At 35.5% G+C, this 18,107-nt stretch overlaps 2 protein-coding genes across 3 annotated transcripts in view; one reads left to right on the top strand and one right to left on the bottom strand.

Annotated features, from left to right (window-relative positions):
• The window catches only part of LOC127837572 (uncharacterized), a 386,512-nt gene that overhangs the window by 187,999 nt on the left and 180,406 nt on the right, over positions 1 to 18,107 (bottom strand). The gene's annotated exons all lie outside the window — the stretch shown is intronic.
• Positions 1 to 18,107, top strand: part of LOC127837563 (uncharacterized) — a 54,491-nt gene that overhangs the window by 21,363 nt on the left and 15,021 nt on the right. The window contains exons 5-11 of the mRNA XM_052364756.1: positions 1,908 to 2,087; positions 4,489 to 4,604; positions 7,842 to 7,915; positions 9,765 to 9,956; positions 14,021 to 14,232; positions 15,075 to 15,157; positions 15,831 to 15,950. Of these exons, the coding sequence (XP_052220716.1) occupies positions 1,908 to 2,087; positions 4,489 to 4,604; positions 7,842 to 7,915; positions 9,765 to 9,956; positions 14,021 to 14,232; positions 15,075 to 15,157; positions 15,831 to 15,950 (977 nt within the window). The remainder of the gene's footprint in view (positions 1 to 1,907; positions 2,088 to 4,488; positions 4,605 to 7,841; positions 7,916 to 9,764; positions 9,957 to 14,020; positions 14,233 to 15,074; positions 15,158 to 15,830; positions 15,951 to 18,107) is intronic.

An 18,107-nucleotide genomic window follows, 5' to 3' on the forward strand; every position in this document is an offset into this window, starting at 1 on the left:
ACTAGTAGTTCATGTGAGCTTATAAACAGCAATTTAACTACCATTTAAGTTGTGAAATGGTCATTACATAGGCAATCGAAACCTAGCCATGCACTAGCTTGGGCAGCTTTAATGTGTATTTTCAATGGATGCATGCAATATTTTTATAACAGAAATATCTATGTTTAAGGTTCATGTGACCTTACACTCTCTTTTGATCCCCTGTCATAGGCGGAGGGATATTGTTTTGGCGTTTTCCGTCCGTCCGTCCGTCTTTCCATCCGTCCGGCACTTTTGTGTCCGGAGCCATATCTTGGAAGTGCTTTGGCGGATTTCATTGAAACTTGGTATTTGTATGTATACGGATAAGAGGATGATGCACGCCAAATGGCATTGTACACCATCTGTTAATAATGGAGTAATGGCCCTTTGTATCTTGAAAAAAATGCTTTTTTTTGTGTCCAGAGCCATATCTTGGAAGTGCTTTGGCAGATTTCATTGAAACTTGGTATGAGTATATATAAAGATAAGAGGATGATGCACGCCAAAAGGCAATGTACGCCATAAGATAACAACGGAGTTATGGCCATTTGTTTCTTGAAAAAAATGCTTTTTTAGTGTATCTGGAGCCATATTTTGGAAGTGCTTTGATGGATTTCATTGAAACTTGGTAGGAGTATATATATGGATAAGAAGATGATGCACGTTGGCGTTGTCCATTCGACCAGACAACTTTTTGTGTCCAGAAGTATATTGGCGGGGGATATCAATTCAACGAATTTGCTTGTTATCCCCACGCTTTTTTAAAAGCGTGGGGATATTGTGGTTATCTCCGGCGTCCGTCGGTCTGTATGTCCGTCTTGGACACTATTATCTCCAACACTATTAGCACTAGAACCTTGAAACTTACACACATGGTAGCTATGAGCATATGTGCGACGGTGACAGCGACGGAATTTTGATCTGACCATTGGGTCAAAAGTTATGGGGGTCGGGGTGGGGCCGGGTCAGAGATTTTCCTGCGACCGCGATTTGAAAAAGGCTTATAACTACTGTGTCCCTTCAGATATTGCTTTCATATTTGGTATGCATGTGTATCTAGACAACACCTATCCATGCGCTTACAATTTTTAACCCCTGTGACCTTGACCTTAAACTTGGGGTCAGTTTTAAGGTTTCGAAATCTGCGGAGAATCAGTAAAGAAGACGAGAAGGCGTATCTTAGGCTCAAATAATTTATTGTTGATCAGGATAAATATTTGTTTCGAATAGTAATGAGCACGGCCTTATCATTGAAAACAGTATACTTCATTATAAACTTTTTATGATCAAATATTGTTGGTAGAAATATTGTTTAAGAATACTTGAAAAACCTATATTTATTAATAACTCTTTAAATAAAATTCATCATAATGAATCATTCAGTTTGCAACGTAGATATAGACGACGTTTGTATGTTCGATCAGAGGGATCACTCAAAGTAGCAGATGCTGGGACAATGCAGCCGATAAACGGGGCCCGGAACAAAGAAAACTTGATGATGTTAAAATATTATCAAGTTTTATCTTTTACATAACACGCTTATAAGATGTGTGATCAAACCATTTACCATCTTATCTTGTGAGAACGTAGAGACATTTAGTTTATTGAGGGTTTTTTTGTTCAAAGGACATTTAGTCTATTCAAGCAATTGTTTCAATTTCACGTGCGCTTGTATATCGCGAGTACCATTTTTATTAAGATGCTATAACATAAGGTCTAGCCTACGTCAATTGCATGCAAATGGTATTTGAACGGTTAAACTGCAAACCTTTAATCAGAATATTATGGTATAACGCAGAATTCTAAAGAAAATAAGCGTTTATGGATAGTTTACGAATGCTTTATTTGCTACGTTCATGTATTTACATGCATCTTGTTCATTTTAGAAGTGAAACCAAAAACGGCATGCACTCATACGGAAGTTGAACACGAAATTAAAAAGATAGGCAAACATATTCATGATGGCAGGCTTGTCAAGCTAACCACAGCATATATTGAGCATGTGAAAGACTGCTTGAGTGACCCAGGCTCTATTGAAGAAGGGGGATATGGAACTGTTTATATATGTGAGTCGTTTATACAAATATCAAATATTTTAGAAAACAGTATATTTGCTGAGTGACATCACGCTAAGGGGGATGCATGGGGTGTTCAGTGCAGATATAGTACCTTTGTCGCTTGGCGACCCAAACACACCATTGTAACAGCTTCTGCTGGGGCGTGAACTGATGTAACGGGTCTTGCACGTTTCATACGACCAGCTGTAAGTTATTGGAGAGGAGACGGGCGCCGCCAGAATTAACCCAAGCTCACTGAAAGGACATGATGAGGACAAGAACAAAGAAGACAAAGCCAGATCGGTCGGGGCCCGGAATAGCAACGAGGTAGCAACACGTTAGCTACTTGAATTTAGACATCGATAAAGTTGTCAACAAAGGGAACAACAAAAAGGGAGAGTCAACGTAAGAACTCTCCAAGATCCATAAACTGACGCATGCGCTGAAGCGCTACCATTGGTACAGCACCGGACTAGCTGAGTACAAATTGAACAATATATCGACTTCACACTTGCTCTGCAACGGTTCAAGACCAGCGTCAACAAAACGAACACAGTCACTTGCCCTGGGGCAGACATAAGCAGTGACCATCACTTATTGCTCATCACGATCAAGCGTAAGTTAAAGAAAGAAAGCTCATCACCAAGATCCCTCGAATTAGATTTGACTTGGAGAAAGCTACGTCAGAATTACAGCAATAATGAATTACGGCCATCCAAGCAAAGTCATCCTTCACATCATCTTAATGCGATTTAAATACAACTTCATCAAATGTAAGAAATATTTCGACCGTTCGTGGCATTATGGCCTAGGGCAGGTTGTAAGAATGTTCAACACTAACAAAATGCTAGTGCAAGTCTTCGAAGGACTAAACGGAAACGCCAGCAGCGCAGTACTTCTCAATGACACAATGGGTGACTTCTTTTGGACATTAGCGATCTTTCTCTCAGGAATGTTTCTTTGTCCTGCTGCTTTTTTTATAAGCCGATGACATTGTCCTGAAGAGTGGCATCATCAGTGCAGTCCACGACCTCACTAACATACTCTCTCAAATAGCAGGATCATACGGGACGGATGTCAGCACGGCGAATTCGAAGATCATGACGAACAACACCAGCGCAGACCCTCGCCATATACGGCGAAAAGCCGTAAGGGTTGACCAGCTTCAAGTACTTAGGAGTAACCCTGTTAAAGAATGTTACCAGTATCGCTGAAGTCCAAATAAGATTGCCAGACTGGATATGGTTGTGGACACAAGTCTTTTTTTGCCTCCATCCTACTAAACGTCTGCTATCCCTGGACGCTCCACACTAAATGCAAGAAACCGGTCTTCGATCACTAGTGTCTCCGAATACGTTTCCCCATATCCGACATCCGACAAGGCCAACGTCTGGAACAGCAGCACTTGTTGGCCCACACCCCCCCCCTCTTATTGCAACCACCAAACAACTAAAGCTGGCTTGATTTTGACATGTCATCAGGCACGACAAAATGCGTAAGATTGCGCCCCAGAGCATGCTAGAGGGAGGGTCCACGATGGCCAAACCGGTTTAAAAAAGAAAAAGACAATAATGATGGTGACGATCTCACATACTAGGGGCTGACGTGACAGACACAAACTTTAAGGGACAACAGCATAAGGCTGAGCTCCGTATGACGTGTGCGTGCTTACTAAAATTAATTTCCATGTAGAAGCACAACGAAAGGCAGGTTTCACATGAAACCTGCCTGAAACATTTTATTATGATCACCTCCAGAACAATGTTCGATAATGTTTGACCCTTTCCCACTGAGAAGCAAAGTTAACATGGCTATGTGAAAACAGCATAAAACCAGAACAGCCTGCGAGTAACTTGCAGTCTGTTCAGGTTTTATGCTGTTTGCTGCTTATCAGTATCTAAGGGTTTGAAAATAAGCCTTTACAACTTGAATTTAGTAAGAAAGGTCTTAAATTAAATTTTACTTTCTTAGGGACAACAAATGCGTAAAAATAGGTATCTAAGTGGTAAAGGGTTAACTGCACTCCGTATTTAATCAAATCTTCACCTATTCTAAAGTCTAAGAAGAAATATGTTCATTTGAAATGTGCAGTGCAGTTTGAATTTTAATGATTATTGATTATACGGACTTGTTTGTGTATAAGCTGCAACCAGACCTATAGTATTGATGATTTGCGGTGATGTGTACATGTTTGATATGTCAATCATGAATGATTATAACTGTTCTCATCTGTTTTGTAGGAGATGTAGGCAATTTCTATCATACAGAACTTTAAATTTGCTTTGGATAATACAAGTTATATTTTAGTGCCTGTTGTATGCTCTAAATACGTTTCCAAATGGCAGACTCGTCGAACAGATATTGGTTTAAGAAATGTTACTTAACTTCTTGTCTCATGATATGGTTTCAGCCCGCTCTCACGTTGATTGTTTCCGTCAAAGAATAGTTCTTAAAGAACTTAGTGTTGATGATTCACCGAGGTCACGTCGCAAGGACAAGGTTAACATTCTTGCCTCTGTAACAAATGTAAGTCATGAACATTTTCTCATATTAAAGTAAAATGAACTTATTCTTAACTTTAATTAAATACCATGTTTACTGGTTTAATTGGGAACACAGGTTGCTGTATATGTGTTCGTGACTTAGTACTTATGATTATACAATGCGCCCATATAGCATTATTTTAATCACTATGGAAAACAATCTTGAAATATATATGCAGATTATCCAATGTGTGATCAATCATTTGTTCAAAGTCTTTGTTGAAATAAAGAAAATAAAAAAATCTACTGCACGAGCAAAATAGAAATTATTGTCACTGGCAGAAAATTCAGAAACAAAACCAACTTAATAAATATTGTATCACTAAATTGTTATTGAGCATTAAATCCATCGCACAATCATTTAAAGAGACCGTTTCACCGATTTTGGCATGTATTAAAGTTTGACATTGTTTGCCAAATATTGATTAATGTAAACATTGGAACTAAAAAGCTCCAGTAAAACACAAGAATATAATTATTGAAGAAAGAAAAAAAAAACACTGACCCATGGAGCAAAAGTCTAACACTTAGACCACTCGGCCATCCGTCCTCATTCTACAATCATCGTAGTGTCACAAAATATAATAATAATAATTTCTCCATTTTTTTCAATTGTTTCGCGTCACAACGTTTTATAACTTTTCAGGTTTTTAAATCGTCAAAATATGCATATAATGGTTATTTTAGAGCATGGTAAATTTTCAGTATTACTGTTCCTCACAAATATCATATTTGCTGACATTTGCTAATCTGAAATGGTTTTTTGTTTAATTTTGTCAAATTACCAAAATGTGAAAATGCTTCTTTAAATAAACAACAGTAAGATTCAATGCATTTCATTTGAGTTACTATTTAACTTTTTAAACCATAACCAAATAATTTCAACTCCTATGAACAGTAAAACAGTAAAAACAATTGAGTTAAATGCATAGCATCAGTCAAATGTATTTTCAGAGCATAATAATGTAATCGAAGAAGAAGCCGTTATAATGGTTCAAATAGCCAAAGTACATAGCTTTATTTTATATACTAAGTTGATTTTTTATTCTAAAATACTCACCATGCATACGAATAAAACCAAATGTCGGACACAATGATTTCAAAACATACACTTAAAACTATATCAATGAAACAACTAGATTGTCCGCTATCATGTCTCCAGAAAGGCGATTGAATATACTGCAGAACGACATTTTAAAAAGCTTGTCACATACCAAAAAATACCGAAGATTGACACTTACATTATAAAATCGAATAGGAATGACATATTTATTCAACAGTTATTAAAATGGCATTTGTTTAATATAACAACGATTTCAAAACTTAACAAGGTTTTTACGATTTATTTACATGTATATAATTTCCCACAGTTCCCTAAAAAGCCATATATTATTTTTGCAACTTGTTTCTATTAAGATGATATATATGTAGAGACACTAAAACAACTTGTTTGTTAAATTTTTTTTTTTTAAATAAGGAACTTATTACAGAGAATTTTGTCCTTTCAATTTAACTATTCACTTTTTTTGAAAATGATTATAACTATGTTTAAATACTGAGATGTTTTATAAAGGTTTAAGTTTAACCATATAAGGCATGATCTACGGCTCTTGATGCCCATATGTTTCACCGAATAATCATTGTCAAACAAATTTTGTTCAATTTTTAGCTCAACTGAGCACAACGTGCTCATGGTGAGCTTTTGTGATCGCTTTTTGTCCGTCGGGCGTCGTCCGTCGTCAACATTTTGCCTTGTGAACACTCTAGAGGCCACATTTATTGTCTGATCTTCATGAAATTTGGTCAGAACATTTGTCCCATTGATACCTCGACTAAGTTCGAAACTGGGTCATGCAGGGTCAAAAACTAGGTCACTAGGTCAAAAAAAATGTAAAACCTTGTGAACACTGTAGAAGTCACATTTAATGCCCAATCTTCATGTAACTTTGTCAAAACATTGGTTTCATTGATATCTCGGACGCGTTCTAAAATGGTCCAGATCGGAGAAAAAAACATGGCCGCCAGGAAGCAGGACAGTTTTCCTTATATGGCTATAGTAAAACCTTCTAAACACTCTAGAGGCCACATTTATTGTCCAATCTTCATGAAATTTGATCGGAAGATTGGTCTCAATGATATCTTGGATGAGTTCGAAAATGGTTACGTTTGCTTGAAAAACATGGCTGCCAAGGGGCGGGGCATTTTTCCTTATATGGCTAAATATGGCTATGGTAAAACATTGTGAACACTCAAGAGGCTACATTTATTGCCCAATCTTCATGAAATTTGGTCAGAAGATTGGTCTCAATGATATCTTGGATTAGTTCGAAAATTGTTACGTTTGTTTGAAAAATATGGCTGCCAAGGGGCTGGGCATTTATCCTTATATGGCTATATATGGCTATAGTAAAATCTTGTTAACACTCTAGGGGCCACATTTATTGTCCGATCTTCATGAAACTTGGTCAAAATATTCATCCCAATGATATCTTGGACGAGATCAAAAATGATGCTGGTTTGTTGAAAAACATGGCTGCCAGGGGGCGGGGCATTTTTCCTTATATGGCTATAGTAAAACCTTGTTAACACTCTAGAGGCCACATTTATTTTCCGATCTTTATGAAACTTGGTCAGAAGATTTGTCCTAATGATATCTTGGATGAGTTCGAAAATGGTTCCGGTTGGTGGAAAAACATGGTCGCCAAGGGGGCATGGCATTTTTCCTTATATAGCTATATTTAAACCTTGTTAACACTCTAGAAGCCATATTTATTGTACGATCATCATGAAACTTTGTCAGAAAATTTGTCCCAATTGTATTTTGGACAAGTTCGAAAGTGGTTCCAGTTGCTTGAAAAACATGGCCACCAGTGGACAGGGCATTTTTCCTTATATGGACTTATGAATCTTCATGAAACTTTGTCATTATATTTGTTTAAATGATATCTTGGATGTGTATGAAAATGGTTCTGGTCTGTTGAAAAACGTGGCTGCCAGGGTGTTCACTAGTCATGAAAGTTGGTAAGAACATATTTTTCTAATGACATCTTGGGCTGCACAGAACAGGTCAGTTCCTTTGAATCTCAGGTGAGCGACTTTGGGCCTTTCAGGCCCTCTTGTTTATTTTGATGTGGGTGAGAGCTCACATACGACAGATAGAAGTCACTGTATCAGAGTACATTGTATTTAGATGAGCTCATACAAATATATTTACTTCAAGGAGAAGCTGGCGTCACGTGTTATGCACTTCGCTATTGTGCCACTGATTGCATACCATGATGATCTCAAGAAAGGGTAAACAATCATTAGTTTTACATTTAACATTCCATTTCTTTGGAAAAGGAAAAATGTATATGTTTCTTATCCACGTGATATTCATTGTATTACTCACTGAGTAGTTATACCCCCATTACCATTGGTTATGAAGGCTATATCGGAGTCGGTCTCTCCGTCGGTCTGACGGTCTGTCCCGAAAATTTCATCCGATCGTCATCAAACTTGGTCAGAAGTTGTATCTAGATGATGTCTAGGTCAAGTTTGAATATGGGTCATGCCGGGTCAAAAAATATGTCACGGGGTCATTTAGTGCGTTTTAAACCAAAAGTTTGTCCGGGCCATTACATGTCATTTATTGTTAGATTTTAAAATGACTGGGTACATTTGTTCACCATCATGGGGCGGTGTGTCATGCGAAAGAAGTACGTCGATATATCCAAGGTCAAGGTCACACTTGGAGTTCAAAGGTCAAATGCTTGTCCGGGCCATATCTTTGTCATTTATTGTGAGACTTTAAATTCATTGGACAGTGTGTCATGCGAAAGAATTATGTTGATATATCTGAGGTCAAGGTCACACTTTGAGTTAAAAGGTCAAGAATGGCCATAAGCTTGTCCGGGCCATAGCTATGTCGTTCATTGTGTGATTGTACAATCATTTTGAATATTTGTTCACCCTCATTAGACAATGTGTCATGCGAAGGAATTACATCGATATCTCCAAGGTCAATGTCACACTTTGAGTTCAAAGGTGAAAAATGGCCATTAATGAGCTTGTCCGGGCCATAACTATGTCGTTCATTCTGAGATTTTAAAATCATTTGGCACATTTGTTCACCATCATTGGACGGTGTATCATTACGTTGATATCTGCAACGTCAAGGACACACTTTGAGTTCAAAGGTAAAAACATGGCCATAAATTATCTTCTCCGGGCCATAACTTTGTCATTTATTGTGAGACTTAAGAATCATTTAGCGCATTTGTTCACCATCATTGGACAGTGTGTCTTGCGAAAGAATTACATCGATATCTCTAAGGTCAAGGTCAAGGTCGAGTTCAGAGGTCAAAAATGGCCATAAATGAGCTTGTCATGGAAATAACTATGTCGTTCATTGTGAGATTTTAAAATCATTTGGGTCATTTATTCACCATCACTGGACGGTGTGGCAAGCTAAAGAATTATGTTGATATCTGCAACGTCAAGCTCACACTTTGAGTTCAAAGGTCAAAAATGGTCTAAAATGATCTTGTCCGAGCCATAACTATGTCATTCACTGTGATATTTTAAAATTAATCGATATATGTGTTCAAAATTATTGGACGGTGTGTCATGCAAAAGAAATGCATCGATATCTCCAAGGTCAAGGTCACACTTTGAGTTCAAAGGTCAAAAATGGCCATAAATGATCTTGTCCGGGCCATAACTATGTGATTCGTTGTGATATTTTAAAATTACTCGGTACATTTAATCACAATAATTGGACGGTGTGTCATGCGAAAGAATTACGTCGATATCTCTAAGGTCAATGCCACACTAAGACTTCAAAAGTCAAAAATGGCCATAAATGAGCTTGTCCAGGCTATAACTAGGTCAATCCTCGTGAGATTTAAAAATAACTCTGTACATTAATTTTGTTCACAGTCATATGACAGCGTGTCATGCTAAATAATTCAAGAGTTCAAATATCAAAATGGCCATACATGTAAGTGAAAATGGCATATTAATTCTTAAAAATCGCCTTACATTAGCTTCTCTTGTTTTGTGAAGACAGCATGCAAAATATTCTGTGTCAATGCAGCATGTGGGACATACGTCACGTCTGTGACAAAGCTCTAGTTTGTTTATGATATTTTTCCCTTTAAAGGAAATACTACTTCATTGCACCATATCTTGAGAAAGGTGATTTGTATGCAGCGATCCGATCGGACAGAGAATTGTTAGATAAAAGCGCCCCATCTGCGGATTACATACCTGTACTTAATTGGAAGCACAGACTGAAAATAATGTACCAGATTGCTTGTGCTATTGACTATCTTCACACTGGGAATTCATTCCGGTAGGTTTCCTTTACTTTGTCATGAATCATGTAATGTTTAAGGGGTGTTGCGGCAGTTTATTTAACCGAGGATATATTTATAGCAACACCGATTATGCTATTATCACAACCCAATATTATTGTTATCAGTATCATCAGAAATGACCGAGTTGGTTCATAATACAAATTGTCAGTGGTTCGGTCCCAGGTGGGGTTAACTTTTTGTTAACTTTGTTTTTTCTTTCTTTAATTTCATACTTGTTTTATAATGGAGCTCTGTAGTCCTGTTGTTTACAGTTATCAATTTAAAGCATTTAAACACAAACTCCAAAACATGCCGAAATCTGTGAACACGTAAGTTATTAATGATTAAGGTCGAGTTTGATACTGTATGGTATTTTGTTTGTGATTAAATATTGATTTTATGCCCCCGGATCGATAGATTGAGGGTATATTGTTTTTGGCCTGTCTGTCATTCTGTCCCAAAACTTTACTGCACAGTAAAGTTTTGCAATTACTTTTGAAATATTCAACATAGCAACTTGATATTTGGCATGCATGTGTATCTCATGGAGCACATTTGGAGTGGTGAAAGGTCAAGGTCATCCTTCAAGGTCAAAGGTCAACAAATTAAAACTTTAATACAGTAAAGTTTTGCAATAACTTTTGAAATATTCACAATAGCAACTTGATATTTAGCATGCATGTGTATCTCATGAAGCTGCACATTTTGTGTGGTGAAAGGTCAAGGTCATCCTTCAAGGTCAAAGGTCAAAAAATTAAAACTTTAATACAGTAAAGTTTTACAATAACTTTTGAAATATTCAACATAGCAACATGATATGTGGCATGCATGTGTATCTCATGGGGCTGCACATTATGAGTGGTGAAAGGTAAAGGTCATCTTTCAAGGTCAAAGGTCAAAAAATTAAAACTTTAATACAGTAAAGTTTTGCAATTACTTTTGAAATATTCAACATAGCAACTTGATATTTGGCATGCATGTGTATCTCATGGAGCTGCACATTTTGAGTGGTGAAAGGTCAAGGTCATCCTTCAAGGTCAAAGGTAAAAAATGCGGCGCATTAGGGGGCATTGTGTTTCTGACAAACACATCTCTTGTTTATTAATGTCTTTTGGTAAGCTGTTGTGATCCCAGTTAAGATTGTAAACAATTTCTAATGTTTCTGCATATTTCTGGCAATCTATGTACCGGTACTTGGATTTTGCCATATGTATGTTTTTTTTAATGAAATTTGACGTCTAGACGGTAGGGATAATTAAAACAAAAACTCTCTGTTAAAAGTGCGGCGACCCCCTTTTTTATTTGTGTTTTATGATGACAATACGTAGATGAACATATTTGAGCAGTTCCACAGATTTCTATTTGACATAATTTTTTTTAATTCCATTAACGTGGTTACAATAGTAAAAAACTGACGTTTTTTTGGGTGACATAAAAATCATAAAAAACAATTTTCTTAATATTTAAGTTGTGTACTCCATTATATTGGTAGTTTGTGGTTTAATTAAATGGTAACTGATGTATGTTAGCTTAAATAATATCTACATGTTACCAATTTCATAGGTTACTAATTATTTTTACGAAATTAGAGATTTTTTCAGTTTTATTGAAAAAGTACATGTTATATAATGGTGAATAAAATAAAAACAAGGCCGGTGACCCTATGTTTTTATTTCATTTTTCATATAGTATTTGTATGTATATGTTAAATATAGATTTTGGAAAAAATCTATTTGATGGAAAAATCAAAATGTGCAGCTGCATGAGATACACATGCATTTCAAATATAAAATTGCTAGCTTCAATATTGCAGAAGTGACAATACATGAGCAATTTTGACCCATATATTTGACCTTGAAGGATGACCTTGACCTTTCAACACTCAAAATGTGCAGCTCCATGAGATACACATGCATGCCAAATATCAAGTTGCTATCTTCAATATTGCAAAAGTATTAATAAAATAAGCGATTTGGGTCACATATATTTGACCTCTGACCTTGAAGGATGACCTTGACCTTTCACCACTCAAAATGTGCAGCTCCATGAGATACACATGCATGCCAAATATTAAGTTGCTATCTTCAATATTGCAAAAGTATTCATAAAAAAAGCGATTTGGGCCACATATATTTGACCTCTGACCTTGAAGGATGACCTTGACCTTGATCTTCACCACTCAAAATGTGCAGCTCCATGAGATACACATGCATCCTAAATATCAAGTTGCTATCTTCAATATTTCAAAAGTATTAATAAAATGAGCGATTTTGGCCACATTATATTTGACCTCTGACCTTGAAGGATGACCTTTACCTTGACCTTTCACCACTCAAAATGTGCAGCATGAGATACGCATGCATGCCAAATATCAAGTTGCTATATTCAATTTAGCAAAAGTTATTGCAAAATGTTAAAGTTGGCGCAAACAGACCAACCAACCAACAGACCAACCAACCAGCCAACAGACAGGGCAAACACAATTATAGTGAGGGACATAAAAAAACAACAGCAAAACTGCAGCAAAACCCCTTAAAGATATTATCTGAACTCACAAAGACAATTCTTTGACTAAACCAGGTACCATTCTGACCTGTAGTTTTCCGTATTAGGTCAGTAGCTTTTCTTATATTAGGTCAGTAACGTTGAATTATGTCACTGATGTAAAAAAAGATGACGTCATTAAATGCAGTACGGGTATCTTTCTTCCGTTTATGTTGATGCAGGAGAAAGAATGGAACTTGGTAAAATAAATAGGTTTAACAGCTTTTTGCCGATCCCACTCTTCTTTATACAGGAAGATAATTTTATATTGAGCTCGAGCTACGCCCTAATAAAATAGAATTTTAATGACACTGTATCAAATTGTACGGTGCCATTAAGCAGCAGAGAACTTATATCACGTCTTGATTAACTTTATGAGTCTTTATGAGTTTTAACTTTATGAGTCAGATGTACATGGATATCTACGGCATCGGGATGTCCATCGGGAAGTAATGTCCAATGTTTAAAACTATATTTACTAATGTTGCGTCGTTATGAAGTTTATCGCTGCTTGCTACCTCATGCAAAAATCAAATCGCATTCTATTTGTTTTTCTATAAAACAAAGCGACCGTAATAACACACCTTAATAACACAAAGATGGCATTACGGCTTAAGAGACTACTGATCATTGAACAGCTACAGCTTTGTATAAAGCAAACAATATTAGGTTTTATGATATACAACTTGTGTTTTCTTATATTTGCATCACACAAGCATTTGATGTACTAAAATGTATGTATAAACAAAATGCTAGAAAGAGCAATAGCATACTCAGCTTTTATGAAAATGGAAATGATATTAATTTGTATAGAAACATGACCTAAAATATGTTCCACTCTAAAACTGCATGATCCAATGGTATACTATTTCGATAGAACAATATTGTCATCCTTCAAAAGGTTTGTTCGTACCAATTCTCTAGGATCACATCACATAGACTTCGTAATTAAAATTACTTTAAACATGTTCTTTGCCGAAAAACACAAGGCAAAGAGGTGTTAATTTTTATATGTAAGGTTGTTTAGCTCTATTTAAAGTGTGTTTAAATCACACGCCTTGGTTCACAGAAGAGCTTTATACGTGCACATTATTTGAAAATTTCAAAATAGTACCCAGGTGAACAACCTAGGGCCGTTTGGACCCTCTTGTAAAAGAATGTATGGACAGAGAATTTGTCTCAAAGCGACACCAAATAAATTGATTGAATGTGTTATTGTTTTCTGTTATCAAGTTTTAGTTGTAAATAGAGAAGTCGTGACATAGGAAAATTGTACATCATACAACGAACAAAAATGAGAAACACATGAGTACAATTTAAGATTATACCTGCCTTTGAAATTCGCATTTGCTTAAGCTGGTTTTACAACTATCATTTTTAATGTTCATCATTATGTTGCAGTTAGAACACAAAAAGTAATCAAGCAATACTGTATATAATTGTTCTAAAGAGTACACTGACAACTTAAATATTGTGATGATATGCCATCTTAAAGCGCTTTAAAAAAAATTAACAGAAGTACAATCCTGCATATGGACATCAAATCCAAGAACATTGTACTAGACTCGGAACTCAACGCGCGTCTGATTGATTTTGGTCTTGCAAGAGAGATGAAGGAAGGTGTAGATTTGCAGACTACGACTCCTGTATGCGGTACAGAGGGTTATTTTCCAACAGTTCAACATAAAAGACTTACACCAGAACACGATTATCATAATTTTGGAATAGGTAAGATGCTATATTACAGTATGTATAGACTTTTTATGAATAAATGAGTTTACGGTAAGGGTTTTCAATCAATACTGGTATCTTCCAATAAATCAAAAGCATTTTTGTAAAATATACCATATTTTATTCCAAATGAAGTGATGTTTGTCTTGAAAACATTAAAATTTAATTTACTGATAACAGAAAACGTGATAATTGCATAAGCATACAGATGAAATAACTAAATGATCTAAGTTTTTAAATTATTTTGAAACATAACAGCTTTACATTTGACAAAATATTGATATTTCAAAAATATATTATTTTCCGTAAATTATATAATTAACATATGATTTTATCTGATTATGTAGATTATTAATAGTGTAGTATTAATCCTTACACGTCTATTATCAAAAGCGTTGCTGCAAACTTATTAAATATTCGACATTCAAAAGAACAAGCAACAACAAACAGCCTTATCCATTCTTCATGAACTAAAATGAATAACAGTTTGTCTGCATGAATCATATGCAAACAAATTTGTAGAAACTCATGTGTCGACATTTCAAACTAATGTTAAAAACTGTCATAAAATGTTCACCAATGTGAACCAATTTAAGTGTTTGGAAGTTATATTTTATGATTAGAATTTAAATGAAATAAAGTAATTACTTAATCATTATGTTGCTCTATGTATAATTCAATTAATTGTATATCTTGAAATATGTTAGTAATACGCCATTACTTTAAAAAAAGTTTTGATATAATTCAATTGATATATATGGATAATAATTATTCCTTGGTACACATATTCTCTAGCTGACAGTATACTTTACATACAGTTATCAGAGAATTACTGACAGGTGTTGATCCAACGGAGTATGAGAAGGACAACGACATACAACTGCGCAAATGGGACAGTAGAAGAGTTGAGAACAGTATACAGGTACATATATTCAAAACAGTTACTGTAGATTTTTATCAATGAATTTATTATTTTGTTGTTCATTTAAAACTTAAGGAAAAAGCAATGAAAATGTCTCTTTTTCCTAGTTTGTTTTTAATAAAATTCTCCGAGCAAAGTTCTTATAATCAATATACATATAATCCCGTAAAGACAAGATAAATGTATGTCTTAATCTTTATACACAAACTTCACGAGTAGTGCGAACCAATCTTAATATTTGAGGCTTATATGACAATTAGATATGAGCATCAGCTTTAAACGCCAATAGTGACAGTGTTTCGGTGTTTGAGAAACTTTACGATTGGTACTTATGGATGCCTGTATGTATGTAAATATTGATTATAAGCAACATCAACAACAAAATTAAGGTGAAAAAATGAAAAATGTTAAGTCAACTTTCCAAAGTACATGTAAGGTTGAAATGTCTCTTATTGCATATCGTGACGTTCTCCTGTGGGAATTTAAATGTGACGATACTCTGTGGGCTTTTTTACTATACGATTAACAAACTCGTCAATTTCATATTTGTCTACAACCAGATAAGCAAAACATAACCATTAGATTTGTATAGCCTAAGTCATATAAACTGCCGAATTCGTCTTTAAAAATGCTGAATTTTTATGTTTATATGATTTTCATACGTATTGACTAGGATCAAGTTTGGCCAAAGAATTTCAAAAGACAGGAACTAAGAGCTTTAGCAGATAAGTGCATCGACAGCATTAAAAAGGAAGGAACATTGAAGTCAAAAAGCATCTGCGATGAATTAAAGGTTTGTAAATTACAGAGTTTAGAAGGAGAAACAGACAAATCTTATTTAACATTCTCTAAAAATCAAATAATTGCAGAGTAAACTCATATAACGTAAATGTGCACTTCATTAAGTATTATTGGACGCAACAGTGACATAGTGGTATCCCTTATAAACTGTGCATGGTATATTATAATATTTATCATACATCTACGTTGATATCTACCTGATGAAAAGATGCCTGCTATATTTTAATACGCCCGTTTTTCTAAACGGGACGTATTATAAAATCACCCTTGGCGGGCGGCGATGGTAGGGCGGCGGTGTCAACAGCAGTGTCCGCTCTCTAATTCCAATAGTTTTCATCCGACATTCACCAAACTTGTTCAGAAATTGTATCTAGACAATATCTAGGTCAAGTTCGAATATGGGTCATGCCGGGTCAAAAACTAGTTTACGTCACCTAGTGAATTTCAAGGATTTAACATGGTGTCCGCTCTCTAATTGAAGTAGTTTTCATCCGATCGTTATCAAACTTGGTCAGAAGTTGTATCTAAACAATATCTAGATCAAATTCGAATATGGGTAATGCCGGGTCAAAAAAAAGGTCATTTAGTGCATTTCAAGGATTTAGCATGGTGTCCGCTCTCTTATTGAAGTAGTTGTCATCCGATCTTCACCGAACTTGGTCAGAAGCTGTATCTAGACAATATCTAGGTCAAGTTTGAATATGTGTCATGCCGGGTAAAAAACTAAGTCACGGGGTCACCAAGTGAATTTCAAGCATTTAGCATGGTGTCTAATTGAAGAAGTATTCATCCGATCTTCACCAAATATGGTCAGAAGATGTGTCTAGATGATATCTAGGCAAGTTCAAATATGGGTCATGTCGGGTCAAACAATAGGCCACAGGGTCACTTAGTGCGTTTAAAACAATCACCATTGTGTCTTTTACCCTAGTACATTAGTTGTGATATCATGCTAAATTTGTTTCGCCGGTTTTTGTTCGTGCTTTCCACGAATTTGAAGAAATTGACAGTCGGCATTTTATTTATGGTTATTTTTTTCATACTTCGCACTTTGCAAAATCTTCAAACGGGCGTATCTTATTACAGTTTGGCACTCTTGTTAAGTATCCGGTTCGTAGGTGTTTACATCAGTGAATATTCTGAGGTGCAATACATTTGTAGGAATTAGCGATTAAGTCTTCATTTTTTATACAAATGACTCAGACGCGACCCAACCAACAGTATGATGTTAGTTATTTGGTACATTTCAAATTTTAGAATGCAACACAAACTGATAGCAAGTATTTTATAAACATAACATTTATGTAAATATTACGTCATGCTTTACTCGTCAACTGTCATAAAACATGAATTATCGCTACAAAATGCAAGGTTGTAGCGATTTTTATGCCCCCGGATCGATAGATCGGGGGTATATTGTTTTTGGCCTGTCTGTCATTCTGTCATTCTTTCACAAAACTTTAACCTTACAGTAAAGTTTTGTAATAACTTTTGAAATATTGAATATAGCAACTTCATATTTGGCATGCATGTGTATCTCATGGAGCTGCACATTTTTGAGTGGTGAAAGGTCAAGGTCATCCTTCAATGTCAAAGGTCAAAAATTTAAAACTTTCACATATTAAAGTTTTGCAATAACTTTTGAAATATTGAACATAGTAACTTGATATTTGCCATGCATGTGTATCTCATAGAGCTGCCCATTTTGAGTGGTGAAAGGTCAAGGTCATCCTTCAAGGTCAAAGGCCAAAAATTTAAATTTTAATATAGTAAAGTTTTGCAATAACTTTTTAAATATTGAACATAGCAATTGATATTTGGCATGCATGTGTATCTCATGGAGCTGCATATTTTGAGTCGTGAAAGGTCAAGGTCATCCTTCAAGGTCAAAGGTCAAAAATTTAAAAATTTAATATAGTAAAGTTTTGAAATAACTGTTGAAATATTGAACATAGCAACTTGATATTTGGCATGCATGTGTATCTCATGGAGCTGCACATTTTAAGGGTGAAAGGTCAAGGTCATCCTTCAAGGTCAAAGGTCGAAAATTTAAAACTTAAATATAGTAAAGTTTTGCAAAAACTTTTGCAATATTGAAGATAGCAACTTGATATTTGTCATGCATGTGTATCTCATGGAGCTGCACATT

This window comes from Dreissena polymorpha, chromosome 7 (genome assembly GCF_020536995.1).
Source record: "Dreissena polymorpha isolate Duluth1 chromosome 7, UMN_Dpol_1.0, whole genome shotgun sequence".
In the NCBI taxonomy this organism is placed as follows: Eukaryota; Metazoa; Mollusca; class Bivalvia; order Myida; family Dreissenidae; genus Dreissena; species Dreissena polymorpha.